General features: G+C 40.7%; 1 protein-coding gene across 2 annotated transcripts; it reads left to right on the forward strand.

Moving 5' to 3' along the window:
* The first annotated feature begins 7,528 nt into the window (after positions 1-7,528).
* On the forward strand, positions 7,529-26,353 carry LOC126998821 (E3 ubiquitin-protein ligase MIB1-like). Of its 2 annotated transcripts, none has more exons than XM_050860942.1 (12): positions 7,529-7,762; positions 10,569-10,710; positions 11,219-11,390; positions 11,922-12,156; positions 13,061-13,186; positions 14,798-14,952; positions 20,880-21,054; positions 22,636-22,780; positions 23,396-23,496; positions 23,986-24,126; positions 24,797-24,994; positions 26,194-26,353. In XM_050860942.1, exons 1-12 carry the CDS (start codon positions 7,661-7,663, stop codon positions 26,347-26,349), a joined length of 1,848 nt encoding a protein of 615 aa, XP_050716899.1. In that variant the 5' UTR covers positions 7,529-7,660; the 3' UTR covers positions 26,350-26,353. The 2 variants fall into 2 exon arrangements, with proteins under 2 accessions (XP_050716899.1, XP_050716900.1); XM_050860943.1 differs by having other exon boundaries at positions 13,061-13,180.
* Positions 26,354-27,128: the final 775 nt, after the last annotated feature.

Here is a 27,128-nt window from a genome sequence, read left to right on the forward strand (position 1 = left end):
TAGAAAACATCATTATGAAGAATCTTAATAACAGGCATAAAGGAGTCAGAGGGGGTATGAGTAGGAGGAATATGCCCAGAATCGTCCAGGGTGGAGTTCTTACAGAAAGTTTGAGCGAAGAGTTCAGCCTTAGAGATAGATGAGACGGCAGTGCTCCCGTCAGGGTTAAGGAGAGGAGGGAAAGAGGAAGAAATGAAATTGGTGGAGATATTTTTGCCTAGGTGTCATAAGTCACGGGAAGAATTATAAAAAGCAAGGTGTTGACACTTTCTATTGATGAAAGAGGCTTTGGTAAGTCGAAGAATAGACTTGGCACGATTCCGGGCTGAAATGTAAAGTTTATGGTTGGTAGGAGTGCGAAGGCTCTGGAGCCTTTTGTGAGCTGCCTCTCTATCTTTAACAGCACGAGAACAAGCATGATTAAGCCAAGGCATTTTAGCATGAGGAGTAGAGAAAGTACGTGGAATGTATGCCTCCATTCCAGAGACAATCACCTCTGTGATGCGCTGTGCACACACAGAGGGGTCTCTCTCCTGGAGAGGTCGTCCCACCAAGCTGTGGCAAAATGCCAGAAGTATCGCCTCTTCGGTGGGTGCAGAGGATGAACAGGAGCGATAGGACAGGATACAGAAATAAGGTTGTGATCGGAGGAGCCCAACGGAGAGAACAGTTTGACAGATTAAGCAGAAGGATTAGAGGTAAGGAAGAGGTCTAGAATGTTGGGTCTGTCTCCAAGACGGTCGGGAATACGTGTAGGGTGCTGAACCAACTGCTCTAGATCGTTGAGGAGAGCAAAGTTGTAGGCTTGTTCACCAGGCTGGTCAGTGAAAGAGGATGAAAGCCAAAGCTGGTGGTGAACATTGAAATCTCCTAGGATGGAGATTTCAGCGAAGGGAGAGTGGGTCAAGATGTGCTCCACTTTAGAGGTCAGGTAGTCAAAGAATTTTACATAGTTAGTAGAGTTAGGTGAGAGATAAACAGCACAGATGTATTTAGTAATAGAATGACAATGAAGTCTTAGCCAGATGGTGATATATATCTATATATATATATATATATATATATATATATATATATATATATATATATATATATATATATATATATATATATATATATATATATATATATATATATATATATATATATATATATATATATATATATATATATATATATACATATACATACACACACACACACACACACACACACACACACACACACCAATCTCCTTTTTCAATTTTACTTAACACCCCTGACACTCCATTTCCTCAAACCATTTAGTGCCTTATAATGATAAAAAATATTCCTGATATTATCTGCTTTTATCTAAGCCAGTGACTTCCTTTCGCTTACGGTACTACAAGCCCCAGCGCACTCCTAATTTACTAGTGGCACTCCTTATAATAATTTGGCGTCCTCCATTCCTTATACCTGTTGCTCGTGAGTACTTCCTTGTATACTGCCTGTTACTCTCTTTCCTTGTACCTTTGACCGTCCCTCGTCCATTATTTACTCGAGAAATTTATCAGTCTCTGTAGACATTCTCTTACCTTTCCCACTCCTGGCAAGGGTATTTAGTGCATGAATTATAACTGAATATTTTTCTGCGAAATTGATTATGTTGACTGACCTTAAATCGGTAGTAAAACGTCGGACAGGAGATCTTGCTTGGTTCGGGACGCGCAGAGGAATGGGCAGAGCACAGAGCCTTATCATCACATAACCCGCCCACTATCACCAGTGACTCAAGGGACTGTTGTGTGGCGGACGACAGGTATCAGACGCGTTCGCTGTACGTATATACCAGCCAATGTCTATATAGTAACATGTCGGGACACTCTTTTGAATAAAAACCGTCCCATCCCGCGCATGACGTATTCTGGGGTACACTGAGGCTGAGCTGAGGGAGAGTGAGAGGAGAGCTCACAGTCCGTGTCAGGGTTCCCAGTGACGGTACAAAAGTACCATTTTGATACTTTAAATTATCAAAAAAAAAATTTTTTTTTTTTTTTTATTAAAAATGAAATTTTTAAATCTCACGTGATGCATCCAGGGTGAAAATGAAATGTGAATGATAATGACCAAAAAAAGGAAATCAATAATATTTTACTTATTGTTTTAATTGCTTAAACTCTCTCTCTCTCTCTCTCTCTCTCTCTCTCTCTCTCTCTCTCTTCTCTGTATCATACAAGTCATCATGCTGCAATAGACACTGCAGACTGAACACTGGTCCGTGTCAGTCGCTCTGAAGTCACGGTCGTGTGTGGTGTTGCGGTCGTGTCCGCTCGCCATCGCGATACTTTTTTTTTTTTTTCCCCTTCGACGCCATGCCCAACACTTGTGCAGTTATATATATATATATATATATATATATATATATATATATATATATATATATATATATATATATATATATATATATATATATGTATATATATATATATATATATATATATATATATATATATATATATATATATATATATAATATGCAAAATTACAGATTTACGATGACAGTGATGTCACTAACATAGCCTGTCTGGCGCAACATCAGAAAGTATCCTCTGCTGTAATCAGGGGCGATGCCAGACATTGTAGACATCGGGGACTTAAACCCTGTCTGACAAAGGGGAGGGGTCCGGGTGTATACTCCTCTGGGAAGAAAAAAACAAAACATAGATAGTGACTTCTGGGGACATAAGGGACTTTGGTATAATGACAAAATTAATTTATGATACGTCCTACACTAGAATCAAGTTACTGTATAATGAATTAAGTAAAAAAAAAAATCTCAACACCTTAAAAAAAGATCTGGGGCTTTTGATGAAAGATTTGGGACTGAAGCCCTAAAAGCTTCCCTCTCCCGCCGCCTATGGCTTAAATAAATGAGTGGGCCCAAAGAGTTTTATAACTATAATTGTTGTAGTAGTAGATGTCCTACCTTATCCTCATGTTAACTGAATTATGAAACCCATGTGAAGAGCAAGGAAACCATATAAGTCTATCGTTAAACCAGTTTTCCAATCTAATTTTTCATAAACGAATTGTTAAATCGATCGATTCTTGATCGTCATGAAAATTAACCTATTACCAAGTCTTCACAATAAAAAAAAATCAACCTATAACATTACATTGAGTGTAGAAACAAAAATTTAATGGAAGAACTAAATAAACGTTAAAAGTTGACATTTTACTGTAGTCTCTGATCAAGCATTACTTCATCCATTTTCTGTCATCGCTAACCCATTATACGTCACAGCTATACCTCCCATCCCTCTCTCATACTCCCTCCCCCCGATGCGCGTGTCCCGACATTCCTTATATTGACATTGATACCAGCAACACGCCACCAAGGAGAGTATAATACGCAGTGTTGCCAGATGGTGCAGAGGAAATTTCAGTAGAAAATTGCGAAAAAATTCAGTAGATATAGGTAAAAATTCGGTAGACGCTCTCTATAATATATATATATATATATATATATATATATATATATATATATATATATATATATATATATATATATATATATAGATATATATATATATATATATATATATATACACACACACACACACACGTACACACACACACATAGTGTATTGGTACTTGCAATGTTTCTGAAATAAATTCAAATAAATTATAGGAAGCTTTAATTTATATAAGATTATATTTTATTACAATAGTTGGTGAAAAATTAGAAAACAAAATACAATTTCAAATGTTTTTATCAGCCAAAATTAATGCACTGATAATTTAAAGTAAGTCAGTATACGTAGGCCATCATTTTTTTTTTTAAATCCTCAAAACATAATATTTATGATGTATAAACAGTGGCGTAGCTACGGGGGGCATGGGCGGGCACGTATGTCCCCCCATGAGAAGCCCCTCCCCCCAGGTACCCTCCACTGTCTACAGCTGCCGTGTCACCCCGTGTGGTATGTGAATTGTGAACCGTGTTCCACTAGGTAGGACTGTGGGAGCATGCACGAATAATTTTTACTGATGACTTAATTAACCTCGACCTCAAAAACAATAAATATTTTTCCTCTGCTTGAAAGAAAGAAACATGCCTCTGAGTCTCAGTTAAACCCATATACTTTCTATTGATCACTTTTAACAAAAACGAACATAACTAAATTACACCAGTTACCCTTAAAAATTGTCTGATACCCTACAGTACTCAACACACCCTCCTAGAATAAAATCTAATAACCTTCCATAGTCCGTACGACATCCGATATATTCTTGATATTGGTCAGAATGTAAAATATGCAAGGGGAATGGGGAGGGGGTCTGGGCACTTGAGTGAAAGTAATTAAGTCCCCAGCCCCCACCAAACTCTTCAGCTGTAAGGCCTTGTTCGGGTCATCTAATGCCCCCCCCGTAGTCATTTGTGACCCCCAGGTTCCCCCACAATGATAAATACCTAGGTACGCCACTGTCTATAATAACTTCTTCCCTTGGGTGCTCGTAAGCTTTGTTCCAGTACTTACCGTCAATTATAGATGCTCAGGCAGCAGCCTGCACCGCCCTGCGCCTCATCGTAAATGGCAAGTTCCAACAGCCAACTGGCCCGGCCTGTGTTCGGGTGGCACTGCTCCATGTAGGCTACACGTATGAAACGCGTGCAAGACCAACCAGTCGATGTCCGTCCTCCCTCACCCCTCACCTTCCCCCCCCCCCTTCTCTCTCTCTCTCTCTCTCTCTCTCTCATTTAGTTTTTATGGATTTTCAACTGCCGGGAAGCATAATTTATGTATATTTTCTGGAGAACCTATCACAATTCAGTAGATTACGGGAATAATTTGGGATTTCTTGGGATTGATCAGTAGATCTCATGAAATTTCGGTAGATCTGGCAACACTGAAATTTACGTACGGTCGTATTTTCAGACGCTTACGGCTCTCACAACAAAAGAACAAGTATTTCCCAAAGCCACAAAGATATTCTCATGATTTTTTTTTTCATATAGACCTGGATCTGGGCCTGGATCTGGACGAATAATGCGCAGGGCACCCGTACAGGTGCATAACACGCATATTTGTGTTGGCTGTTGGGGGGACGGGGGAGCCGGGTGTGCAGGGGAGGGAAGTGAATCAAGTGTAATTGTTGATGTTGATGTGTTGTGGTGTATTTGTTTTTTTTAATGATGACTGTACGTGGTGCAGGACACTTAATATTATCAAGCTATTAGGCTTACACATCTATCCAAGGAAATACCCACAATCTATACTAAAGACTTAAGACATGTGGGTGTGTAAGCCCCGAAAGTGTCTGAGAACATGGGCCTATAATCTCCTTGGTAACCACTGTCGAAAACTTAAAAATAAGCGTTCCCTTGTGTGTGTGTGTGTGTGTGTGTGTTGGTAATGGATCCGAGATGGATAATTCTTTGCCAGACACCCAACAAGACTTTTTAGTAGGGGTAAACCAGCATGGGAGCCGGTAAGGTGACACCTACCGAAACGAGAGTAAGCCACCCCCGGTAGGCATGGGGGTGTTGCTAGGCTTACGAGCCGGGGTTACAAGGGGGGGGGGGGCTACAGCCCCATAGATTTGGGCAGACAAAGATTCATCGGGCAGAGTAGATGTCGGGCGTAGTATGTCTTTGAGAAAAGAAAGGGAAGTGGGAAATATTTTTTTCTAACTTGATTTTTTTCTGTAAGCTTTAACTTTATTATACATGCAGAGGAGAGTAAAAACTTTATTTCTCTAATGATGTTAAAAAAATTTTTATGAAAAGTGAACTAAAATTCACTGCATTTTTTTTAGTAGTACTATTATACTTATACCACTGTAATATATTTCAGTAACAGAAATTATGTATTAAGTATTACATTAACGTCCTTATTTTCCTTTACGGGGCTAGACTTTGCTACTATACTCGATTATTCTTTTAATCTATCTATCTATATCTCTGAGGCTCTGCCCCCTCACGGGAACTTCCCTCCAGGGGGTGACTGTGGCAGAAGTGTCTCGAGAGGCTAGATCGCCCATCAGACAAGTCAGCTGCACTACAACGTAAGACACGCTTCGCTTCACCATGCGCGTTATAATGTCTAGCAAAATTCTCCCCTCCTTATGGTTGCGCTATTCTCATAAAGTTGGAAGGAATCGTGTTAAGTATATCTAATGACATCACAATATTACATTTATTACCCGTTACCCTTTGTAGGAGGAGCCTGTCTAGCTAAGGCAAATAAATGTCGGGTACTCTACAGAAGTGTGTCACAACTACTGGGAAAATGAAAGTTATCTCCACTGTATTTTGTCAACTTGCGATTTACTGAACAGTATATAAATTATACGTGTTTATAGATATATAGTGTTTATAGAAAATTTTGGGTAGGCGGTGGCTGAACAGGTAGCAAGACGGCCCCGCGTTCAGGAGGACGCGAGTTCAATCCCCGACCGGTGCCACCAAGCTGGGATTTTTCAGCCGCCGCCGAGTGGCTTAAAACTACCCACATGCTGTCCAGAAGACCACCTATCAATCCGGACTCTAGATTCTAGGATTAAAGATGAGCTCCGGGAGGGCAGCATGAGCCAGTGCAAGATGGCGCCACTATAAACACTCGCCTGCGCCAGAACGGGCTGGGCCGACCATCAGGATCCACCGGGAAGAAGCCTACCGGCGCAATAGGCCACGACGTAAAAAAAAAAAAAAAAAAAAAAAAAGGTACGTGGCAGAGTGCATTTATTGTTTCCCTCCTAAACCGAAAGCACGTCTATTGTCAAGTTACCATAATTATACGTAGATTCACTTCCCTCCTTGCACACTCGGCTCCTCCCATACATCAGCCAATCAATGATCATCTCATTTGATATGCATGTTATGTGCCCTGCAGTTTATTGACCAGAATTAGAGGTAAATGGATGACGTTTAGAAAGGCCTGTGTATTGCAATGGACTGTAATATTGAAGGATTCCTGCCCTCGGTCGCTATTCTCAGACGTTTTCTCCTCTCACATCAACTATTTTCAAAGGCCAAGGAGAAGACTGGTTGGGTTCTAATGAGTGTTCGTTTAGGTTTACGGTACAGAGGAATAATCAAACTACCACCAGGGTCATAAAAGTGCCCCTAGAAAAGTCCAAAAACTTCTACGAAAACCGTGTCAAATATGTGTACTGGGGCGCCGAAAGGTTATAGTATATATGGCCCCTGGAGATATTTAGTTTTGAAAGTGGCGCCTTTTTTCCATTCGAGTGTATTCATTGAGAAGAATGATTACATAAGTAGGCCAAGCATCGGTTCGGGATTTATTGGAATTAACTTGAGTTTCGTGGATATAATTATTTAAAAGTTTATCAGAATCAGCATATACTGAAAGAAAGCGTAAACAAAACATATGAAAATTGACTGTAGCTCACTCGGTATTTTCAGCCACAATATCAGAGCTTCCATATCATCACACACATTTTAAAAATAACGAGAACATGACAGAAAAATAAATAATCCAGTAAATGATGCTCAAACGGCCACATGAACTTTATCCATCCAACTCGAACGCGCAAGAATGTAAACAAACACTGAAGAAGAAGAAGAAGGCGTGAAGGCGAGGCGGAGGAGAGGCTGCTTGTTCGCCTTTCTCTGGCTGCGTGTGTGTCGCCCCGTGCCGCGCGTGTGTGCCTGGTGTGTGCGTGCCTGGCCATGGAGGCTGCAGGGGCGGGCGCCGGGCGGAACACGAGATACATGATGGAGGGGGTCGGCGCCAGGGTCATCAGGGGCCCGGACTGGAAGTGGGGGAAGCAGGTGTGTGCGGGGGTCCGGGTGGGCTGCTGTTGAGGAAGGGGCAGCCACCTCTTGTGAAGTTATCCCTTAGACGGCGGTGGAACTATATATAGACAGTTCAAAATTCAGTCAGTTTTGTATGGCAGAAATATACCACTTCCAGATTGCGGTAGAATCTATATACAGGCGATAGTTAAATCATCCATTATGCGGTGTATCTATATCTATTTAAGCTACGGTCCGAAGGTCGGCAGTGACTATATAGGTGATTCATTTTTTGGGGAGCTACTCTCTCAAATACTGCCGCCGTCTAAGGCCGCTTTCACACCAAGGTGGCACGTCGCACGTGGCATGCCATGTAGCATGCCACTTGAAAATAAACATCAGGAAATGTATGAAACTTTTCTCACCGAGGTGGCGTGACCCGTCGCATGTGCCACGTGCGACTTGCAGGGTGCTCCGAGATTGAATATGCCCGGTTTTTTTTAGTGTGCGACTTGCCACCCCAGACTGTGATGCCAAATTTTAATGGAACTTTCACATCCAAACTTATTATTAGTCAAGATAATATTATTTTTTTAATTTTAATAACAAAATATATAATAAAATGAAAACTTTTGGATGTATGGCACATATAGAGTAGTTTTCAATATGCTAGACAGATTTGCGCAAACACATTTGACAACACTTCCAGATGAGAGGGACACGCAGTCTTGGAGGAAACAGACTACAAACAGTTGTGTTTTGTTCTTGCTCTCGTGCACAACTATTAGGGATGTACCGATACCAAAATTTTGACCGATACTGATACCGATCCCGATACCCTAATATTTGACCGATACCGATACCTGTGCACTGATTTTTTTTTATAAAACAATTCCAGCAGCTGAAGGGCAATATCAAATGTTTAGAAAAAAAAAGACCCACTACTCGTTCCGTTATAGAAAGGAAGAAAAAAAAAGTAATCAGTGCTGGCCTGAAAAAAGGTGTCCATAGTCATGAAGACTGTGAAGAAGTCCCCAGACCCTGGCAGCGTGCCCCGTTGCGGGGCGACCGTCTGAATGACTGAGGCAGGCAAATGAGGCGAGTGGAGTTGCTCCGCCAATCCTGCGTTGAAGCTAATAGTACTAAACCTGTATTGTATGCGTCCGCGATACCAAAGGCTTTACTGTCTATGAAGTATTATATACTTGTATTCAAAGTAATATGAATCTTATCGTTTAAAGTGATGAAAATTAAATCACGGGAAATTCCAGACTGTGTAGATAGTTACACTTTTCTAATATATTTTTAACAATTTAGAAAATCCAATTTCTGTTGAACAAAATTATATGCAATGAGTGACATGCAACGTCCAAAACTCCTTCAAGTATCATTAGTATCGGCAGAAAATCAGCTGATATTGATACCGATACTCTTAAAATGTGCCGATACCACCGATACCGATACCGATACATCGGTACATCCCTAACAACTATGCCTCTCCCAGAGAACGAACTATTTAACATAAAATTTGTAGAAGCTGTGGCGAAATACAAATGTCTGTATGAAACAACATCACCTCAGTACATCTTGAAGGATGAACAAGACAAGGCTTGGAACTGTATACAGTGTGAAGTGGACCACCAGCCTGACACGTGTGGCGACGTGCCACCTTGATCTGAAATTACTGTGCCACTTGCCACCTGCCACTTGCCACGTGCGACCTGCCACCTTGGTGTGAAAGCGGCCTAAGAGTTAATCCTCAACCAATTACCCCTACTGCCAAAGTGGTCAGAGGAATAAGCTCCAGTGTGGCACCAACACAATATGTTTTTGTGGCAGGTTACCATATACTGTACCATAGCCTATCCACATTTAACTTTTGGCCTATCAGTAGCCTACCATATTTTTGTGGCTGACTTATATGGCAAGTACAAGCCTAACCCATAATTTTGAGCTAATACCTAATCTTGGGGTCGAATTGTATGCCTGGTAGACTTTTCTGTCTCAATTTACGGTACTACTATTTTTATCAATTTTTTTCTAATATACTTGGTAAATAACTGCAACCCATCGACTTATTTGCCGAATTTCTTGGTAAATAACTTCACTCCCCTTTTTTTGACTACTACTCTGGCCACACCCATGAACTGAGCTGTGGAAGTTGGCAGGGCTTAGTTACTAATTTAGTATGTTATAATCTACCCAATGGGTCTAGGATACTATCTAGCTTAAGTTACATTAAACTATTTAGATTGGGTTAGTTTAAGAATTGGTTATAACTTATAAACTACTAATTTCTAAAGAAAATCAAAGTTAGATTTGTTCAAAACACAATATAACTTTTCAGATTCTCCAAGTTATTTTTGGGATGAGACTCATGACTAGGAAAATCTGGACTTTGTTGTGATTCTGTGTCTGCCTGTCATAATTCACATTTTTTCAACCTTCTATGAAATATTTGTTTGTATGTAGAAGAGCTAATTAGATTTTCCGATTGAAAAATGTTGGTTAGTTATCAATATTGCTTCATATTTGAACTTTTAGGATCTGAAGAAAGACATGGCACATACATATAGATGAACAATATGTGAATTTACAGACTTTGGTTACTTTCACATGAAGCGAGGAATTTCATTTTTGTTTGGTTTATTTGAATTAATAGAATGGAGAGGAAATAACTATAAGAATGTACCATGTCAGTGAATAAAATAATTAAAGTTTATATCACTTTGTCTAAATACTAAATAAAAATGTAGAATTAAAGAGGTTCATTGCTGTCACTTCACATAAATCTGACTATTTGCTAATGTTAGTGCATGCAATGCCTTTTTTTTTCCCACAGGATGGTGGTGAGGGCCATGTGGGCACTGTCCGTAACTTTGAGTCTCCTGAGGAGGTGGTGGTGGTGTGGGACAACGGCACGGCTGCCAACTACCGCTGTGCTGGTGCCTACGATCTGCGAGTGCTCGACTCAGCCCCGACAGGTGAGTAGATGGCTAGGTGACTTCATCCTGTGCCTTCTATTTTTAATAATTTCTATGTTATTCCATAAAATTTGTTTTCTTTTCTTTGTTGGCAAACGTTTAAAGTTGAAACTATATTTTTGATGTATATAAAAGTCATAAGTCAGTATTTTCAGTCAGCATGCATTTCTAGTGTTGTGGGAGCTCTGCTTGAGATTATCTTTTGGGGCCTTCTAATATAGTTCGTCCTGTATTATTCACGAAATGTATATGACTGTACTGGAGACATTAATAACCAGTGTTGCTACAATGCTGCTACCGAAAATCCTTTAGGGGAGAGTTGAATAAAAGAAACTGATTGTTTTTAAATAATAAAGGCTTTGGGTTTCATACAGACAAAGGTACCCAATTGACTGCTTGCATTACCCAGAACCAGCCTTGTTTAGAGTATGTTTCAAGCATTCTAAGTTTCATGTTTCAAGAAATTCCTTCCATAGAGTTTGTGTATCATCTTTATGGTTGTCTGCAGGTGTGAAGCATGAGGGCACCATGTGTGATACCTGCCGGCAGCAACCCATCTTTGGCATCCGCTGGAAGTGTGCCGAGTGCAGCAACTACGACCTCTGCTCCGTGTGCTACCATAGTGACAAGCATAACCCCAGACACCGCTTCTACCGCATCACCACCATCGGCTGTGAGAGGTAGATATATACTGAGGCCTCGCAGACACATTGCCGCCTCTCTTTATGTATACTGAGCTTTTTTTTTACCATAATTCACTCAACAGGAATGGAAATGGGAATGAAGGGTGTGTACTATTTGTCTTCCCAAGAGTATTATATGGAAGTGGATGGGTATGGGAGGTATATATAGGTTGAGGGTAATGGGGATGATGGGTAAGATAGAAATTGTGATTTGTACATGGTTGTCTGTGTGTGTGTGTGTGTGTGTGTGTGTGTGTGTGTCTTGATGAATGATAGGGAAGAGAAAGGCAAGATTAAGATAGTGATTTCGGGAGTATTTAATGTTTAATGTATTGAATCTAATGTCTGAAAAGTTTGGGGAATGAAAAAATATGTACTCACTTATGTCTTTATTTATCTTAATTTTTACTTACTTATTTTCTTACTCACTTACTTCATTTACTTTCTCTCTTAACTTCCTTCTTACTTTTGTTTCGTTCTTTAATCTACTGACTTTCATTCTTTCACTCTCTAACTCTTTCATTCTAGGGTTCTTCTGGAGCCAAGGCGGAAGAGCAAGAAGATCGGCATCCGGGGCATCTTTCCCGGGGCCAGGGTGGTGCGGGGCGTGGACTGGCAGTGGGAGGACCAGGACGGGGGCAACGGGAGGCGGGGGAAGGTGTCGGAGATCCAAGACTGGTCAGCTGCTTCGCCCCGCTCGGCCGCCTATGTGATATGGGACAATGGGGCCAAGAACCTGTACCGTGTGGGGTTTGAGGGCATGGTGAGGGGCGCTGGAGTGTGTTTGTGTGTGTGTGTGTGTGGGAGAGGGGTCAGGTGAGGTGTGTGTGTGTGGGAAGGGGTAAAATAAAGAGCGGTTTGTATGGGAAGGGGTTAGATGAATGGTTTGGTAGAAGTGAGGAGAGGGTAAATAAGATAAAGAGATGTGGGTAGAGGTGAGAAGGGGGTACGGTGAAGGAATGTAGTAGATGTGAGGTATAAGAAGGAGGTTAAATGATGTGAGGGAATTGAAATGGTAGTAAAATAAAGGGTGAGGTTTAGGTAAAGGGGTGAGGTGGAATTGAAATATAAGAATGAGAATAAATGATGTAACAGGTGTTTTGGGGTGTACATTGCGTGATTACATGGTGCGGTTAGGCTTAGGCTGTTAAGAAATGCTTGACAGATGCATAAAATTGTGGTATGGGGTGGCATGGTATTTATAAAGGGTGTTGTGTGGTGTTGTGTGGCAAGGAGCACTGTTGTAGATGTGGCGTGGTGTTTGGTGTTGGGGGTATATATTATGTTGGTAGAAAGTAGTGAGTTTAAGGATAGCAGCGGGGACCATGTATCTTAATGCGAGAAAAATGAGAAAAATCACCCCTCACACAAACCATTTCATAATATATATCAAAGCATTTGTGATTAGATTATGTATCATCTATTTTTTGGGGGGGTTATATCATGGCACAAATTTGGCCCGTCGCTGCTACACGGTAAAGCCACAAATTTGGCCCGTCGCTGCTACACGGTAAAGCCACAAATTTGGCCCGTCGCTGCTACACGGTAAAGCCACAAATTTGGCCCGTCACTGCTACCGGGTTAAGGATAGCAGGTAAAAATAACAGGGCCAAGCATTCATCTTGTGTTAAAAATTCTAAACCTCCTGACCTTCACCACCTCTCCAGGCTGACTTGAAGGTGGTGAATGACGCCAAGGGAGGAACAGTGTACCGGGACCACCTGCCCATGCTGGGGGAACAAAACCCAGGACGCTCAGGGCCCCACGGCCTTGCTATCGGAGACCAAGTAAGTGTAAGAACTGTTCCACGGTTGTTGTTGTTGATTCCTCCTCTTTATTCCTAGTTGCACTTAGGTATTCTCATTTATTTCCATGTATCCATCTTTGCTACTTGCTACTTAAGTGCATGATTTTACAGCATTAACTGACTCCCTCCCTTGGATAGTATAATTAACTTGTTCAAATGGATATGTAATGTTGTCTTCTAACATTTTCTGTAATATTGTGGAATGAGTATTAACCTTTTGAGGCTAGTATTTAAATCCTGTATGTCTCCAATACTTACCCAATTAACCTTTGATCCTTCCATACATAAAGATAATACACTTTGAGTCTAGCTGTAACATTTCCCTCATGCCATTTTGTACTAATAAGGAATAACCTACCTACTAACCTTAATGTTCCCTGAGCATGCTAGAGGAGTGCAAGCTCTGTGATCCTGTATTGCTGCATTGTGCATTCCACCCCTTATAACCAACCTGTATCCTGTATAACCAACTTGTATCCTGTGTAACCTGACTCTGTGCAGGAGACTGACCCTGGTGCTGACTGAGATAACAGAAGGTATTGTGGACAGGTGACAGTATGTATTGTTTTCTGTGTAATCGTCTTGTGTTCTGCATCCGGTAAAAGAACCAGATGAGGGTTGGTGAAGAGTTGTACGCAAGGCAACTGTTTGGTGTCATAATTTTGTGCAAGTAAATGAACCAGATGAGGGTTGGGGAAAAGTACGCAAGGCAACTGTTTGGTGTCATAATTTTGTGCAGGTAAATGAACCAGATGAGGGTTGGTGAAGAGTTGTACGCAAGGCAACTGTTCTGTGTGGTAATAGTTTTGTGCAAGATAACAGAAAGAAGGAAGCTGGAGAAGAGAAGCTTGTTGTCATACATTGTCAGCCCAACATGGTGTTATTTTGTATGTGGCAATACTTTGGGTAAACTTGGCAAAGGTATTTTAGGGTAGCATTCTTTATAATATGGTGGTAGCTGTAACCTTCATGTGCAAGAGATATGATGAACCAAAAAAGAATGGGTGAAAATATTTGTGTTAGATAGTCTACATACATGTTATCTGAGACACATCTAATAAGAATGACAAAAAATTACTAGGGAAAGGAAATGGTAGATAATTGGGAGGAGTTTCATATCCTTGTATACCCTTCATTGTTTTGACATATGAACTGAGTAACACTTAGGAAAGGTAACCAAAAATAACCAGGGGAAGGAGAGGTCATTGAGAGAATTGTGTATTGACCATTGTGTATAACTTAGTTTTTATATACAGCCATTCAATATGCAAGAGTTCAGATGAAGAAAACTAAACAAATATACACACTGTCCCTATAGACAACTATTTGCATAAAAATACATAGGTAAGCTAGTCAAGGAGAGACCAGCATTGAAGTTTTGACGCTCCCCTCTACAAAAGCGTGTCATTAGTAGAAAGGACGGGAAGGCCAAGTTGTCAGAAAATCATAACAGGAATAACAGGAAGAAGCTGCAGGACATTGATCAAAATTAATTTCAAAGATGTCTTGATGCTCCCCTCTAGAAAAGAGTCGTAGGAAGGAGGGAGAGTCCAAGTTGTCGGAATCTCAAGACTCACCTCACTGATCTTGCTCCCAGGTTAATGTGGACCTGGAGCTTGAGATTGTGCAGTCGCTCCAGCACGGCCACGGAGGCTGGACAGACGGCATGTTTGAGTGCCTCGGGACCACCGGCACCGTGGTGGGCATCGATGAAGATCATGACATCGTGGTGGCCTACCCCTCCGGCAACAGGTGTGTAAGGAGGCAGTGTGTGTGTATGTGTGTGTGTATTTACCTAGTTGTAGTTTTACAGGGCCTGGGCTTACGCTCATGTGGTCCTGTCTCCATATCTGTATTTGTCCAGCTTTTCCTTAAAGTTGTGCACACTCTGCTGATACTACATCCTCACTTAGTCTGTACCAAACCTCTATGTTTCTTTGCAGGAAACTATATTTTTTTTATGTCTCTCAAGCATCTTCCTTCTCTCAATTTTTTACTGTGTCCTTGTGTGTTGCTGGTGTTTCTTCCTTCTCTTAGTAGTAACTCCTCGTTGTCTACTTCTTCCATTTTATTCCATAATTTATAAATTTGTATTAGGTCTCCCCTTTCTCTTCTTTGTTCTAATGTTGGCAGGTCCATTTCCTTTAACCTTTCTTCATATACGCCTGCGCGGTCTAGTGGTCAGCATGCCTGGCTTCTACTCCGCGGGCCTGGGTTTGAATCCCGGCCCGGGCAGTCGGCGTGCAGCTCACCCAGCTGTTCATCCTCCCTCTCAGGCTGGTCGATAAATGGGTACCTGGGGAAACCTGGGGAAGGTAAACTGTGGTAACCTGGATGTCACACTGGCCCTGTGTCCCGGGGTAATGGGCTCCCTCCCACCACAGGCTCAAGGGCCAATGTTACGGAGATGAGCACCGAGGCCACACGCTGCTACAGCGTATGCCCCCAACTTTACCTTTCTTTTTATGACAATCCCTCCAGTTCTGGAACCATTTTCGTTGCCATCCTTTGTATTCGCTCTAGTTTTTTTACGTGTTTCTTCTTATGGGGAGACCACACAGTTTCCGCATATTCCAATTTTGGTCCATTCATAGTGGCTATCATCTTTTTCATCACATCTCTATCCATGTAATGAAATGCCATTCCCATACTTCTCACCATTCTATACGTATCTCCGAATATCCTATTTACATGACTCTGACTGTTGATTATCTTGTATTATCACTCCCAGATCTCTCTCTTCTTGAACTTTTAATATTTCTCCATCTACCATTTTATATGTCCATTTTGGTCTCCCTTCACTCTTTCCCATTTCCATTACATGACATTTCTTCACATTGAACTCCATCTCCCATTTCATACTTCACTCCCAAATCTTATTCAGGTCCTCTTGCAGAATTTCACAGTCTTTACTGTTTCTTATGTGTCTCAGCAATTTTGCATCATCTGCAAACAGGCTCATGTAGCTGCTTACTTTCTCTGGCATATCATTTATATATACTAGGAAAAGTATTGCTGCCAGTACTGATCCTTGAGGCACTCCACTATTTACAATTCTCCATTCCGATTTCATATCCTTTACCACTGTTCTCATATCTTCCCCTTAAGTAACTTTCCATCCAGTTCTCCATTTTCCCTTTCAGTCCTTCTCTTTTTTTCCAGCTTCCATAGTAGTCTTGTATGTGGAACTTTGTCAAAAGCCTTCTTCAGGTCCAAATACACACAAGCTACCCACCCATCCCTCTCCTGTGTTGTCTGTCACTCTTGAGTAAAAGCTCAGTAAGTTTGTTACACATGAATGCCCTTTTCTAAAGCCATACTGTTTTTCTGTAATTATATTGTGTTCTAGAAATTTTGTCCATTGTTTCTTTATCACTTTCTCGCATATTTTACAAACTATACTGGTCTATAGTTCAGAGGTTTTTCCTTTTTCCTGCTTTTATATAGCCCTCCGCCACTCCTTTGGTACTTTACCAGTTGATATTGAGCATTTTATGATATCATATACCAGTCCAATCAGCTGATTTCTGCATTCTTTCAATATAAAACCTGAGACTCCATCCGGTCCTACTGCTTTCCTCTCTTCCAGCTCCTTTATTTTATATATCTCCTCTTTAGTTAGTCCATTTGAACATTTATCTTGTGGTTCATTGAATTGTGATTCTTTTGTAAAAACTTGCTGAAACCTCTTGTTTAGCAGCTCAGTCATGTCTTTAGGATCTTTAATAGGCGCACTTAACATCACCATAGCCGATCCAGGATTCAGGACTTTTCCTAACTAGTAGGAGGTAACGTTATAATTATATTTCGTAAAGAATTCTTATAACCAAAAACTAACTAAAATTATGAGTATTCTTTTTCTTGAACACAACATTCAGTAAACAAAAGAACAATGATATGGAAGTACGTGTAGCCACCGTTGCCAGATTGTCGTACTCAGAGCATAGTATTTACCTGTTTCTCTAACTTTTAATGATGACTATAAATTAGTTTCCTTATTGGGGCCCAGAAGACAGTTTGGGGGTAGGAAGTCGGGAAATATAATTGGCTGAGTACAACAATCTGGCAACGTTGAGGCTGTAGCTGCGAGGCCCGAGGCAGCTTACGCCCCATTTTGAGGGTGTCAGATTCCTGAAATAGCATATTTTTACTGTGCAAAGCAGGTGATGTCACTTAATGCGACTTTGTGAGCTTTCATATTTATCTATTTGTGTATATTTCATGGAGGCAAAACTTACATTACCTGTTTCATTTTTACTAGTGACCCGAATTGGTGCCTGTTTATCACAACAGAATTTCACTCAAACAAGTAAATCAGACGCCACATAAATATTACCAGTGTGTGTATGAATGAATACAAAGATAAGCACATACTTTGATTTAACTCTAGGATGTCTCGTGAATCATTAATAAATAAAAACAAAATATCTGGATAGGCTACTCTTTAGCCCGCTACTGGCTATGGCTGCCAAAAAAGTCCCTCCGCCAAGTTCATACCCCCCCTACCTATTATCTTATTTCCATCTTTCAGTCTTTCTATTTTTTCCTTTGTTTTGATTTTTCCATTTATGAATCAATAAAACAATATAGGTGATTCATGTAGGTGATTCATTCATCCTTGCACTTTTCAACAATATCCTTTTCATATCCTTTCTCTTCTTCTCTCCTTATTTTCACATTCATTTCTTGCTATCTTAAAATCTTCTTTATTCCTTTGATTTGTCTCTTTTTTTTCCTTTGCATCTGCACATCATGCATTAAGCTAATCCTTCTTTCATTTTTCATTGGGTTTATATAATGGGACATATTTCATGACTCCTGTTTCATACGCCTCCATAAAAATATCATACTTTTCCTGCACTTTGCTTTTTCTCTTCAACTTTTCCCAGTCTAGCTCTCCATAGTATTTCTTAAGATTTTCCATGTCCGCCTTCCTATAGTTTCTCCTGTTTCTTTTATATGATTCGTCCCCCTCTGTGTATTCCTCCTCTGTTTCCATCTCTATTATTACATGATCACTCTTTCCCAGGGGGGACCCATATCTTAATTCATTTAACAAGTGCATTCCCTTTGTCAGTACCAGGTCCAGTCTCGCTGGTTCGTCGTCACTCCTGTATCTTGTGTTCTCTGTCACCCACTGCATCATCAAGTTTACCATAGTCCATCTTAGAAATCTTAACCCCCATGCCGTTGCACTACCTCCACTTTCAAATATTTCCCAATTTACCTCCTTACAGTTGAAGTCTCCAACTAACAAGACTCTTTTGTTTGCTTTGAGTAACCTACTCAAACTCTGAATGGTATCTTTAGTCATGGACTCATATTCTTCTTTGCTCCATGAGTTTGTTCTTGGTGGTTCATAGGTTGCTATTATCGTCGTCATTTCTCTCTTTTTGTTCTCCAGGTTAACACTCACCATTTCCGCCTTTCCTTCTCCATATACTACTGATTTCACTAATAACTCCTTCCTCGTCATTATCATCATTCCTCCACCACCTTTACCCTTCCTACCCTTGCTCCATACATTGCAGTTATTATCAAACACTATTTGAATGACTTCATTCAGCTTTGTTTCCGTTAACCATACAATCTTGGGCTCTTTTTCCTTTAAGTAGTCTTGTAGTTCCAGTTTTCTACACCTTTTCACCCTCAAATTAAAAAAGTTGAATTTCAAATTAAAAGTTGAAATTCAAATTAAAAAAGTTGAAATTCAGTTTAAAAAAGTTGAATTTCAAATTAAAAAAGTTGAATTTCAAATTAAAAAGTTGAATTTCAAATTAAAAAAGTTGAAATTCAAATTAAAAAAGTTGAATTTCAAATTTAAAAAGTTGAAATTCAAATTAAAAAAGTTGAATTTCAAACTAAAAAAGTTGAATTTCAAACTAAAAAAGTTAAATTTCAAATTAAAAAGTGATATATATATATATATATATATATATATATATATATATATATATATATATATATATATATATATATATATATATATATATATATATATATATATATATATATATATATATATATATATATATATATATATATATATATATATATATATATATATATATATATATATATATATATATATATATATATATATATATATATATATATATATATATATATATATATATATATATATATATATATATATATATATATATATATATATATATATATATATATATATATATATATATATATATATATATATATATATATATATATATATATATATATATATATATATATATATATATATATTTCACCCAACACCTCCTCTTTGACTCTCTGTTCCTCCTTGCTCACTATTTCTTTCAGATTTTTATTTTCCTTTCTTGCCAACTTCACTTTCAGCTCTTCATTTTCTAGAACCATTTTTTTTCCCTTTCTTCTAAATTGTGTACTCCTGATCGGAGATTCCTTTGTAGTTCTCTGTTTTGTAATTCTTCTTCATCTCTGCTCTTGACTATTCCGATCCATTTGTCTAGTTTCCTTTTCATAAGCAAAATTCTTTTGTATATAGCCGATTCTTTACTCGCAAATCCAGAAAAACTATGCTCGTACCTTTCATCTTTACCCTCGTCCTCACTGCTCCCTATAACCGTCCTTCGTTCCTTTCTTCGTGTTCCATTTCCTTTTCTCCTTGGTGCTATCCACTCCAAATCATTTTCCCTCCCACTCATCTTACAAACTGGTCAAAATAGGAGACGAGCCCAACACAATAATCATCGCCCAGGCCTTTGTAAACACTAGTAACCAGATGATGATGATCAGCTGATACCAGGACAGGGAGCGGGGTGATTCCCGGGAAACGGTCTGTGTCTGCTCCGTGTGTGTGTGTGTGTGTGTGTGTGTGGATTAGTTAGCAATCAACTGAGTGCTACAATACAAAAAAAGCCTGATTTTTTTCGTATCGTAGCAAGAAAGTAAAAATGAAAGTTCTGTTAAGAGTGCTACAATGATGGTGACTGTCATGATTTCCTTACAGCTTTTCAGAGTCTGGCAGAAGGGATATCAGATAACCTTGTACTAGATGCAGCCATAGTCACAGCTGTAGGCAAAGTCATTCTAAAACTATATGAGCCTCATAAAAAAATTAGGGTGTCTGCTGCTTCATTGTTGTTTTTTATTTGTTTATTAAGGTGTTGTGGATGGCAGGTTCTTGGTACCAGAGATCAGAACTGCACTGCTAGACTTGACCTTCCCCAACTTATTGTAGTCTGTTTTCACAGTCTAGTTTATCACTGTGGCATTACACAGCACAACGCTATGAGCTATAGTTGACTGAGGATTTTCATGTTACAACGAATCTTCTGTTATGGCATTGGACACCCGTGCCTTCCTCTCTTAACCCATCCGCTGTGATTGGCATGGATTTGGCTTTCACCTGTAGCCTGGTAACATATACTCCCAGGTCTTTCTCTGCCTCTGTGGTGGATAGTGGAGTGTTTCCCATGTGGTATTGGTATCCTGGATATCCTCTCCCAAGGTGCAGGACTTTACATTTTCTTCATTGAATTGTAGCAGCCAATTTTTGCTCCACTCTTGTAGCTTGTTTATATCTTCTTGTAGGAAGTCCACATCCAAGGGGTTAAGTGGACATTCTAAAGACAGATCAATACTCACTCTTACCACCTTGCTGTGCTCTCCTAAAACCACCTCATGCCCTGCAGGTGGACGTTCAACCCTGCGGTATTGACCAAGGTGGGCGGGGGTGTGGTGGTGAGCAGCGAGACCAGCACCAGCCAACAGTTCAGTGTGGGGGACCTTGTGCAGATCTGTGCCGACCTGGAGCGCATCAAGATACTTCAGCGTGGCCACGGGGAGTGGGCCGAGGCCATGGTCCCGGTGAGTGGTATTCTGCATCTTGTCCTTGCTCCATACTCATCAGAATCTGTAACGTAGAGAAATTTTAACCCGGCAGCAGCGGGGATCATGTTTCTTAATGGTCCCTCTAACCGAGAAAAATGAGAAAAAATCATGACTCACACAAACCATTTCATAATATATAGCGAAGCATTTGTTATCAGTTTATGCATCATCTATTTTGGGGGGGTTTAAGTCATGGCACAAATTTGGCCCGTCGCTGCTACACAGTAAAGCCGGCCCGTCACTGCTACACAGTAAAGCCACAAATTTGGCCCGTCGCTGCTACACAGTAAAGCCACAAATTTGGCCCGTCGCTGCTACACAGTAAAGCCACAAATTTGGCCCGTCGCTGCTACACAGTAAAGCCACAAATTTGGCCCGTCGCTGCTACACAGTAAAGCCACAAATTTGGCCCGTCGCTGCTACGCGGTAAAGCCACAAATTTGGCCCATCGCTGCTACCGGGTTAAGTGCCATGAAAATGATCCTAGAACACCACTACTGGCTATTGGTGTCAGTGTGTATAGAAGAAACATCTTGCGAATATGTAGGAGGAGGAGGAGAAAGTAAATAATGCATAGGAGGAGATGCAGAATGAGAAGGATGAGGAAGACTAAAGGCACAGGACTCACACAGCACTCTTTCCAACAGTAACTCTCTCCTGGCCACTCATTCTTTCTTTTGTGGGAGTAGAGTTTAGCTGGTATTTTTTTGTTTTGTTTTTGTTTTGTTTTGGAATTTGGCTTGTTCTTGTTTTTTATTTCTTATTTTGTTTGTTTTTGTTTTTTATTTCTTGTTTTTTGTTTGCTTTTTTTTACTTTTTTGATTTGACTTGTTTATGTTTTTAATATATCTTTTTTTGCTTGTTTTTGTTTTAATTCATATTTTTTGCTTATTTTTGTTTATTTTTTGTTTGTTTTGGGATTTTACTCACTTTTTGTTATTAACTTCCTGTTTTTTGCTTGTTTTTTATTTTTATGTATTTTTTTGTTTTGTTTTTTGAATTTTACTCATTTTTTGTTATTAGTTTCCTTTTTTTTTGGTTATTGTTTTTTATTTCCTGTTTTTTTGCTTATTTTTGTTATTCTATTTTTGTTTGTCTTTAGATTTTGCTCGTTTTAATTTTTTTATTTTATTTTTTTGCTTGTTTCTGCTTTTGTTTTTTGCCCTTGAGCCCTTTGCTCCACCACAAATTAAAAACAGAACCTCCCCTGCACCACCTCCCTCAATTTATCTTCCTCCTTCAGACGCTCTAGGCAAGATTGAGCGAGTGCGTTTGTTTTCGCTTTTTCGTTTCTGCCCTTGAGTACTTTGTTTCTGCCCTTAAGTACTTCATTTCTGCCCTTGACTACTTCATTTCTGCCCTTGAGTACTTCATTTCTGCCCTTGACTACTTCATTTCTGCCCTTGAGTATTTCATTTCTGCCCTTGACTACTTCATTTCTGCCCTTGACTACTTCATTTCTGCCCTTGAGTACTTCATTTCTGCCCTTGACTACATCGTTTCCTTCGCCGCATAAAAAAAACTCCCACACGGCTCTCCTTTTTCCTTCTCCTTCAGACACTCGGCAAGATCGGGCGCGTGCAGCAGATTTACCACGATAACGACCTGAAGGTGGAGGTGTGCGGCACATCCTGGACCTACAATCCCGCTGCTGTCACCAAAGTGTCCTCCGATGGGGCGGTTCCAGGGGCAGCTAGTGGGGGTAAGTGTGTGGTGGGGTGGTGGTGGTGTTGGGAGGGTGGTGTGTTGTGGTGTGAGAGTGTGTTGGCTGTGTTGTGGGTGGGTGTTTGAGGGTGTCAGTCAGGGTGTGAGTCAGGGTGTGAGTGTGTGTGGTGTTGTAGAAAAATGTGTGGTGCTGGTGTTGTGTGTGTGTGTGTGTGTGTGTGTGTGTGTGTGTGTGTGTGTGAGAGGCTGTCAGTCAGGGTGTAAGTGTGTGTATTTACCTATTTTTATTTACTTAATCAGCTGTTGTTTACTGGATTTGAGACATGATTATACTGTCCTACCTCTGTCTTCATATTTGCCCAATTTACCTTGAAACGTGTGTGTGTGTGTGTGTGTGTGTGTGTGTGTGTGTGTATGAATGAGGTTTGAAATGAACGTTATGTTGATGTGTATATAGGAAAGTCGTTAGTTAAAGATATATATAAAGAAATATGTATAAGTTAGCCAGAATTACCTAGAACAAAAATAAGCTAACAAAAAGATGAAAATGTAGAATAATAGTAATAGTAACAATAACAATAATGTGTGTGCGTCCTGGCATGCATGTTGCGGACAGCGTTGAATGTATCCTCTCCTTTGTCTTCCTTTATAGAGAGATTAAGTGCTCTGCTGAAGAAGATATTTGAAGCCCATGTGTCTGGGGACTTGACGGAAGAGTTGGTGAAGGCTGCAGCTACTGGGGATGCACAGAAGGTAGGCAACTTGAACCACTTGAATAATAAAGATGTCCCAGATGGAGGCTGTAGGCTTCTTTGGAACTGTTGGCTTAATTGTATATTTCCATTAATCAACATGGGAATTTAGAAGGAACTTATCCATGATCCTGTTGCATAGAAAGGGATTTATATTAGGTATCAATGGCTGTAATCATATTTATACTGATGTAGACAGTTTTCTTATGTTCATGATAGAGGGGAATGAATAAGAGAAAAGGTTAGGAAGATGAGGATGAGGAGGAGGAGGAGGAGGAGGTGATAGTGAATGAAGAGGAGGAAGAGGAGCTGAATGAGTATAAGGAAATTCATAATGAGGAGGAGTAGGAGGAGGACTAGAGGATATTTGCATAGGAAGAGGAGAAGGAGGATGAAGTAAATGAAGCACAATTGGAGATGTAGAATAAGGAGGCTGAGGAAGATTAGCAGCTTACACAACACCCCTGGACCTCTCCTTCCCTGCCCTCAGGTTGATGAGCTCCTGAAGAAGGGCGACGTTGATGTGAATGGCGTGTTTGCCGGCCACACGGCGCTTCAGGCAGCCAGCCAGAACGGCCACCTGGAGGTCATCCACATCCTCCTACGCAACAACGCCCACGTGGAGAAGGAGGTGAGGAGAGGGGGAGCTGGAGGGGTGCCGTGTGATGTTTTCTTTCGTGTTTTTGTGGAAATGTAGTGATCATTTACAGTTATACCTTAACATCCACGGGGGTTAGGTAATACAGACACCCACTGATATTAAAAGTCAACAGTTGTCTGCTGTCCCCTCTAAAACTTTTTTTTTTGTTTTTCTGAATTTCAAATTTGCAAATTCATGCGGGCGAATGGGGTGCAAGCCCTTCAGTAAATACTGGTGTGGCTATTATGAGAATGAAGGTGTGTGGGGTGCCGGGGTGGTGTGCTGTTTGGCTGGACACAAAAGTGCTCATGAAAACCTCCAGATACTCTAATCTGTAACTTGTTAATATCCACGGGCCACCCCACTGATATTTAAAACAGTGGATGTTAAATCCATGGATGTAAAGGTACAACTGTATTTGTTTTCTTAACATCATCTTTTATATTCTATTTGTATTCAGAACAATATAAGAGGAAATGAAAATGAAGATGACTTTTGTCGTTTGTTTTTGGTGCTTTATGTGAATACTTGATGACCAAAGTTTTATATATGAAAATGGAGAAAAAAATGCCCTCAGAATGTTGCTCTTATAAAAAGAATTTAACAAAGAGGGATGAAATACTTGTGGCTTGTTATCTCACCCCCCCTTCCACCCCCCCAGGACAAGGATGGTGACCGGGCCATCCACCACGCAGCTTACGGGGATGAACCAGCTGTGGTGCAGCTACTGGCGGAGGACGGGGCGGACCTCAATGCCCGCAGCAAGAGGCGGCAGACGCCCCTCCACGTGGCAGTGAACAAGGGCCACGTGGGGGTGGTGAAGACCCTCCTGGAGCTTGGCGGCCACCCCAGCCTGCAGGTGAGGCTCTGGGCTTGTCTTGTGTCAGTTTTGGGGAATGTCTCATAAAAAAATCCTAGAACATAAGATAATAAGAAGTATACAGTGGGTCTTTAGGTCTACAAAGGGCAGCTGCTATAAACTGAAAGGTCTGAACATTAAAACACAAAGACATTAGGTCATAAAAAGTCTGCAGGTCGTCGGTTGGTCTGTACAGGGCAGCCCATAAACCAAAGGGTCTGAAGGCTAAGACACAAGAAATTAAGATCATAAAAAGGATTCAGGTGATTACTAGGCCTACATAGGGCAGCCCCTAAACACATGATACAGCAAAGTCAGTCACTCGTAATACTAAGGGTTTTGTTAGTTTGAATTAGGGATTTCTTTCAGGGCTGATAAATGGCATCTTAAATCACTGTCAACATGTACATACCTACCAAGTAATATCAAGCATCAGTAGTATGTGCATTGGAGAGAGTTATGAGAGGAAGAAGTGTGAGCATGGAGGTAAAGAGGGGAATAAGGAACAGTATTATCCTGCCATCTCTGTCGTATGCATCAGAGATGTGGACATGGAATGCAGCACAGCAATTGAGAATACGTGCAGTGGAAATGAGTTATATAAGAGGTGCATGTGGTGTTTTGGGATGGGATGGAGAAAGTATTGAAAGCCTGTGCGAGAGGTTTGGTATGGGAATGACAGTGAAGAGGGTGGATTGTGGAGTGGTGGAATGGGTGAAGCGTAGTACATTGAGATGGTATGGGCACACGATGAGAATGAAGGAGAATGAATTTGTGAAGAGAGTGTATGAGGGAAGGATTGAGGGAGGGGGTGTCAGGGGAAGACCACCTGTTAAGTGGATTAATATGGTGAATGAGTATTGGAGCGAGAGAGTTGGAAGTAGCAGGATTGAGTGTGCTGGGAGGGCGTGCCAGAACAGGGAGAGATGAAGACACTACTGCTGTGGCCACCCCCTGTAGGGAAGTTCTCGTGGGGGAGCAGGGCATGGAAATATAGATAAGTCGATAGAACAAGCATCAATTTGGCTGGTTTTGTTGCTTACCCTAAATGAGTGTTATTGTTTTTTGTATGTTTTAATTGCTGTATTGATCCAGTAAGCTATGGTTCATCATGTCTTATCCCAGACTCAGCCTCATTGTGATTGCTTCACAACGAAGCTTGTTGCATGATGACTGATGTGTGTCTCTCCCCCACACAGGACCACGAAGGGGACACGCCTCTGCATGATGCTGTGTCTAAAAAACGTGATGACATCCTGACGCTGCTGCTGGACCACGCGGCTGACATCACCCTCACCAACAACAACGGCTTCAACTCCCTCCACCATGCAGCTCTCCGCGGCAATCCAAGGTGAGGACCTGTGCCTACCTGGACAGGGAGATTCTTTTCACTTTTTTCTTTTTCTCTATTTAAGTGTGATGCCTAGCAAGTCATGTTCAGTAAATAGAAAAAAATAGATTTTCCTGTGTTCTACTCTATAAAAAGTTGGCAATCAAAGAACAAACAAAAAGGCAAAAAAGCAAAAGCAAGATCGTCCAATCTTTTCCTCAGAGACAGAAATGCAGTCTGCTCTGGAGCAATGTTGAGTCATGAGGGAAAATGGAAAAAAAATCATGCAATTATTTTCCACCGTAAAAGTTGGCAATGAAGGGACTGAAAAATAGCAGGAGAAAGATGGGTCAATTAATGTCAGTAGACAGATTGAAATGCACTCTGGTCTGGAAACTTGACTCTTGAAAGAATCTAAGTTTATTTACATAGTAAATAAAGATGAGTTGGCCTCAAGCCTGCCACTGGAGGTGTTCCTCAACACTGCACTCCCTGACTTGCATGGCGGACCGTGTCACCTGATGGCATCCATCGTGGGTGTGTGGCTGTGGTGGTCACTGGTGGGGTGGCTCACATCACCTCCAGCAGTTGCTGAAGGTTTTCCACCACCATCAGCATGTACTGCTGTAACTCTTGGTGCGTGCATTGTGCTGTGCTGAGCAGCAGGTCAGTAATCATAACCCTCACCGGCAGCAGCTGCTAGGGAGTGGCATAATGTAATCAGGGGCGGGGCAGTCAGGACCTCCTGGCAACAGTGGCTCTGTGTGGAGCAAGGTGTTAGTGGCGTCAGCAACACGCACCAGC

This window comes from Eriocheir sinensis, chromosome 15, assembly GCF_024679095.1.
Source record: "Eriocheir sinensis breed Jianghai 21 chromosome 15, ASM2467909v1, whole genome shotgun sequence".
NCBI lineage: Eukaryota > Metazoa > Arthropoda > Malacostraca > Decapoda > Varunidae > Eriocheir > Eriocheir sinensis.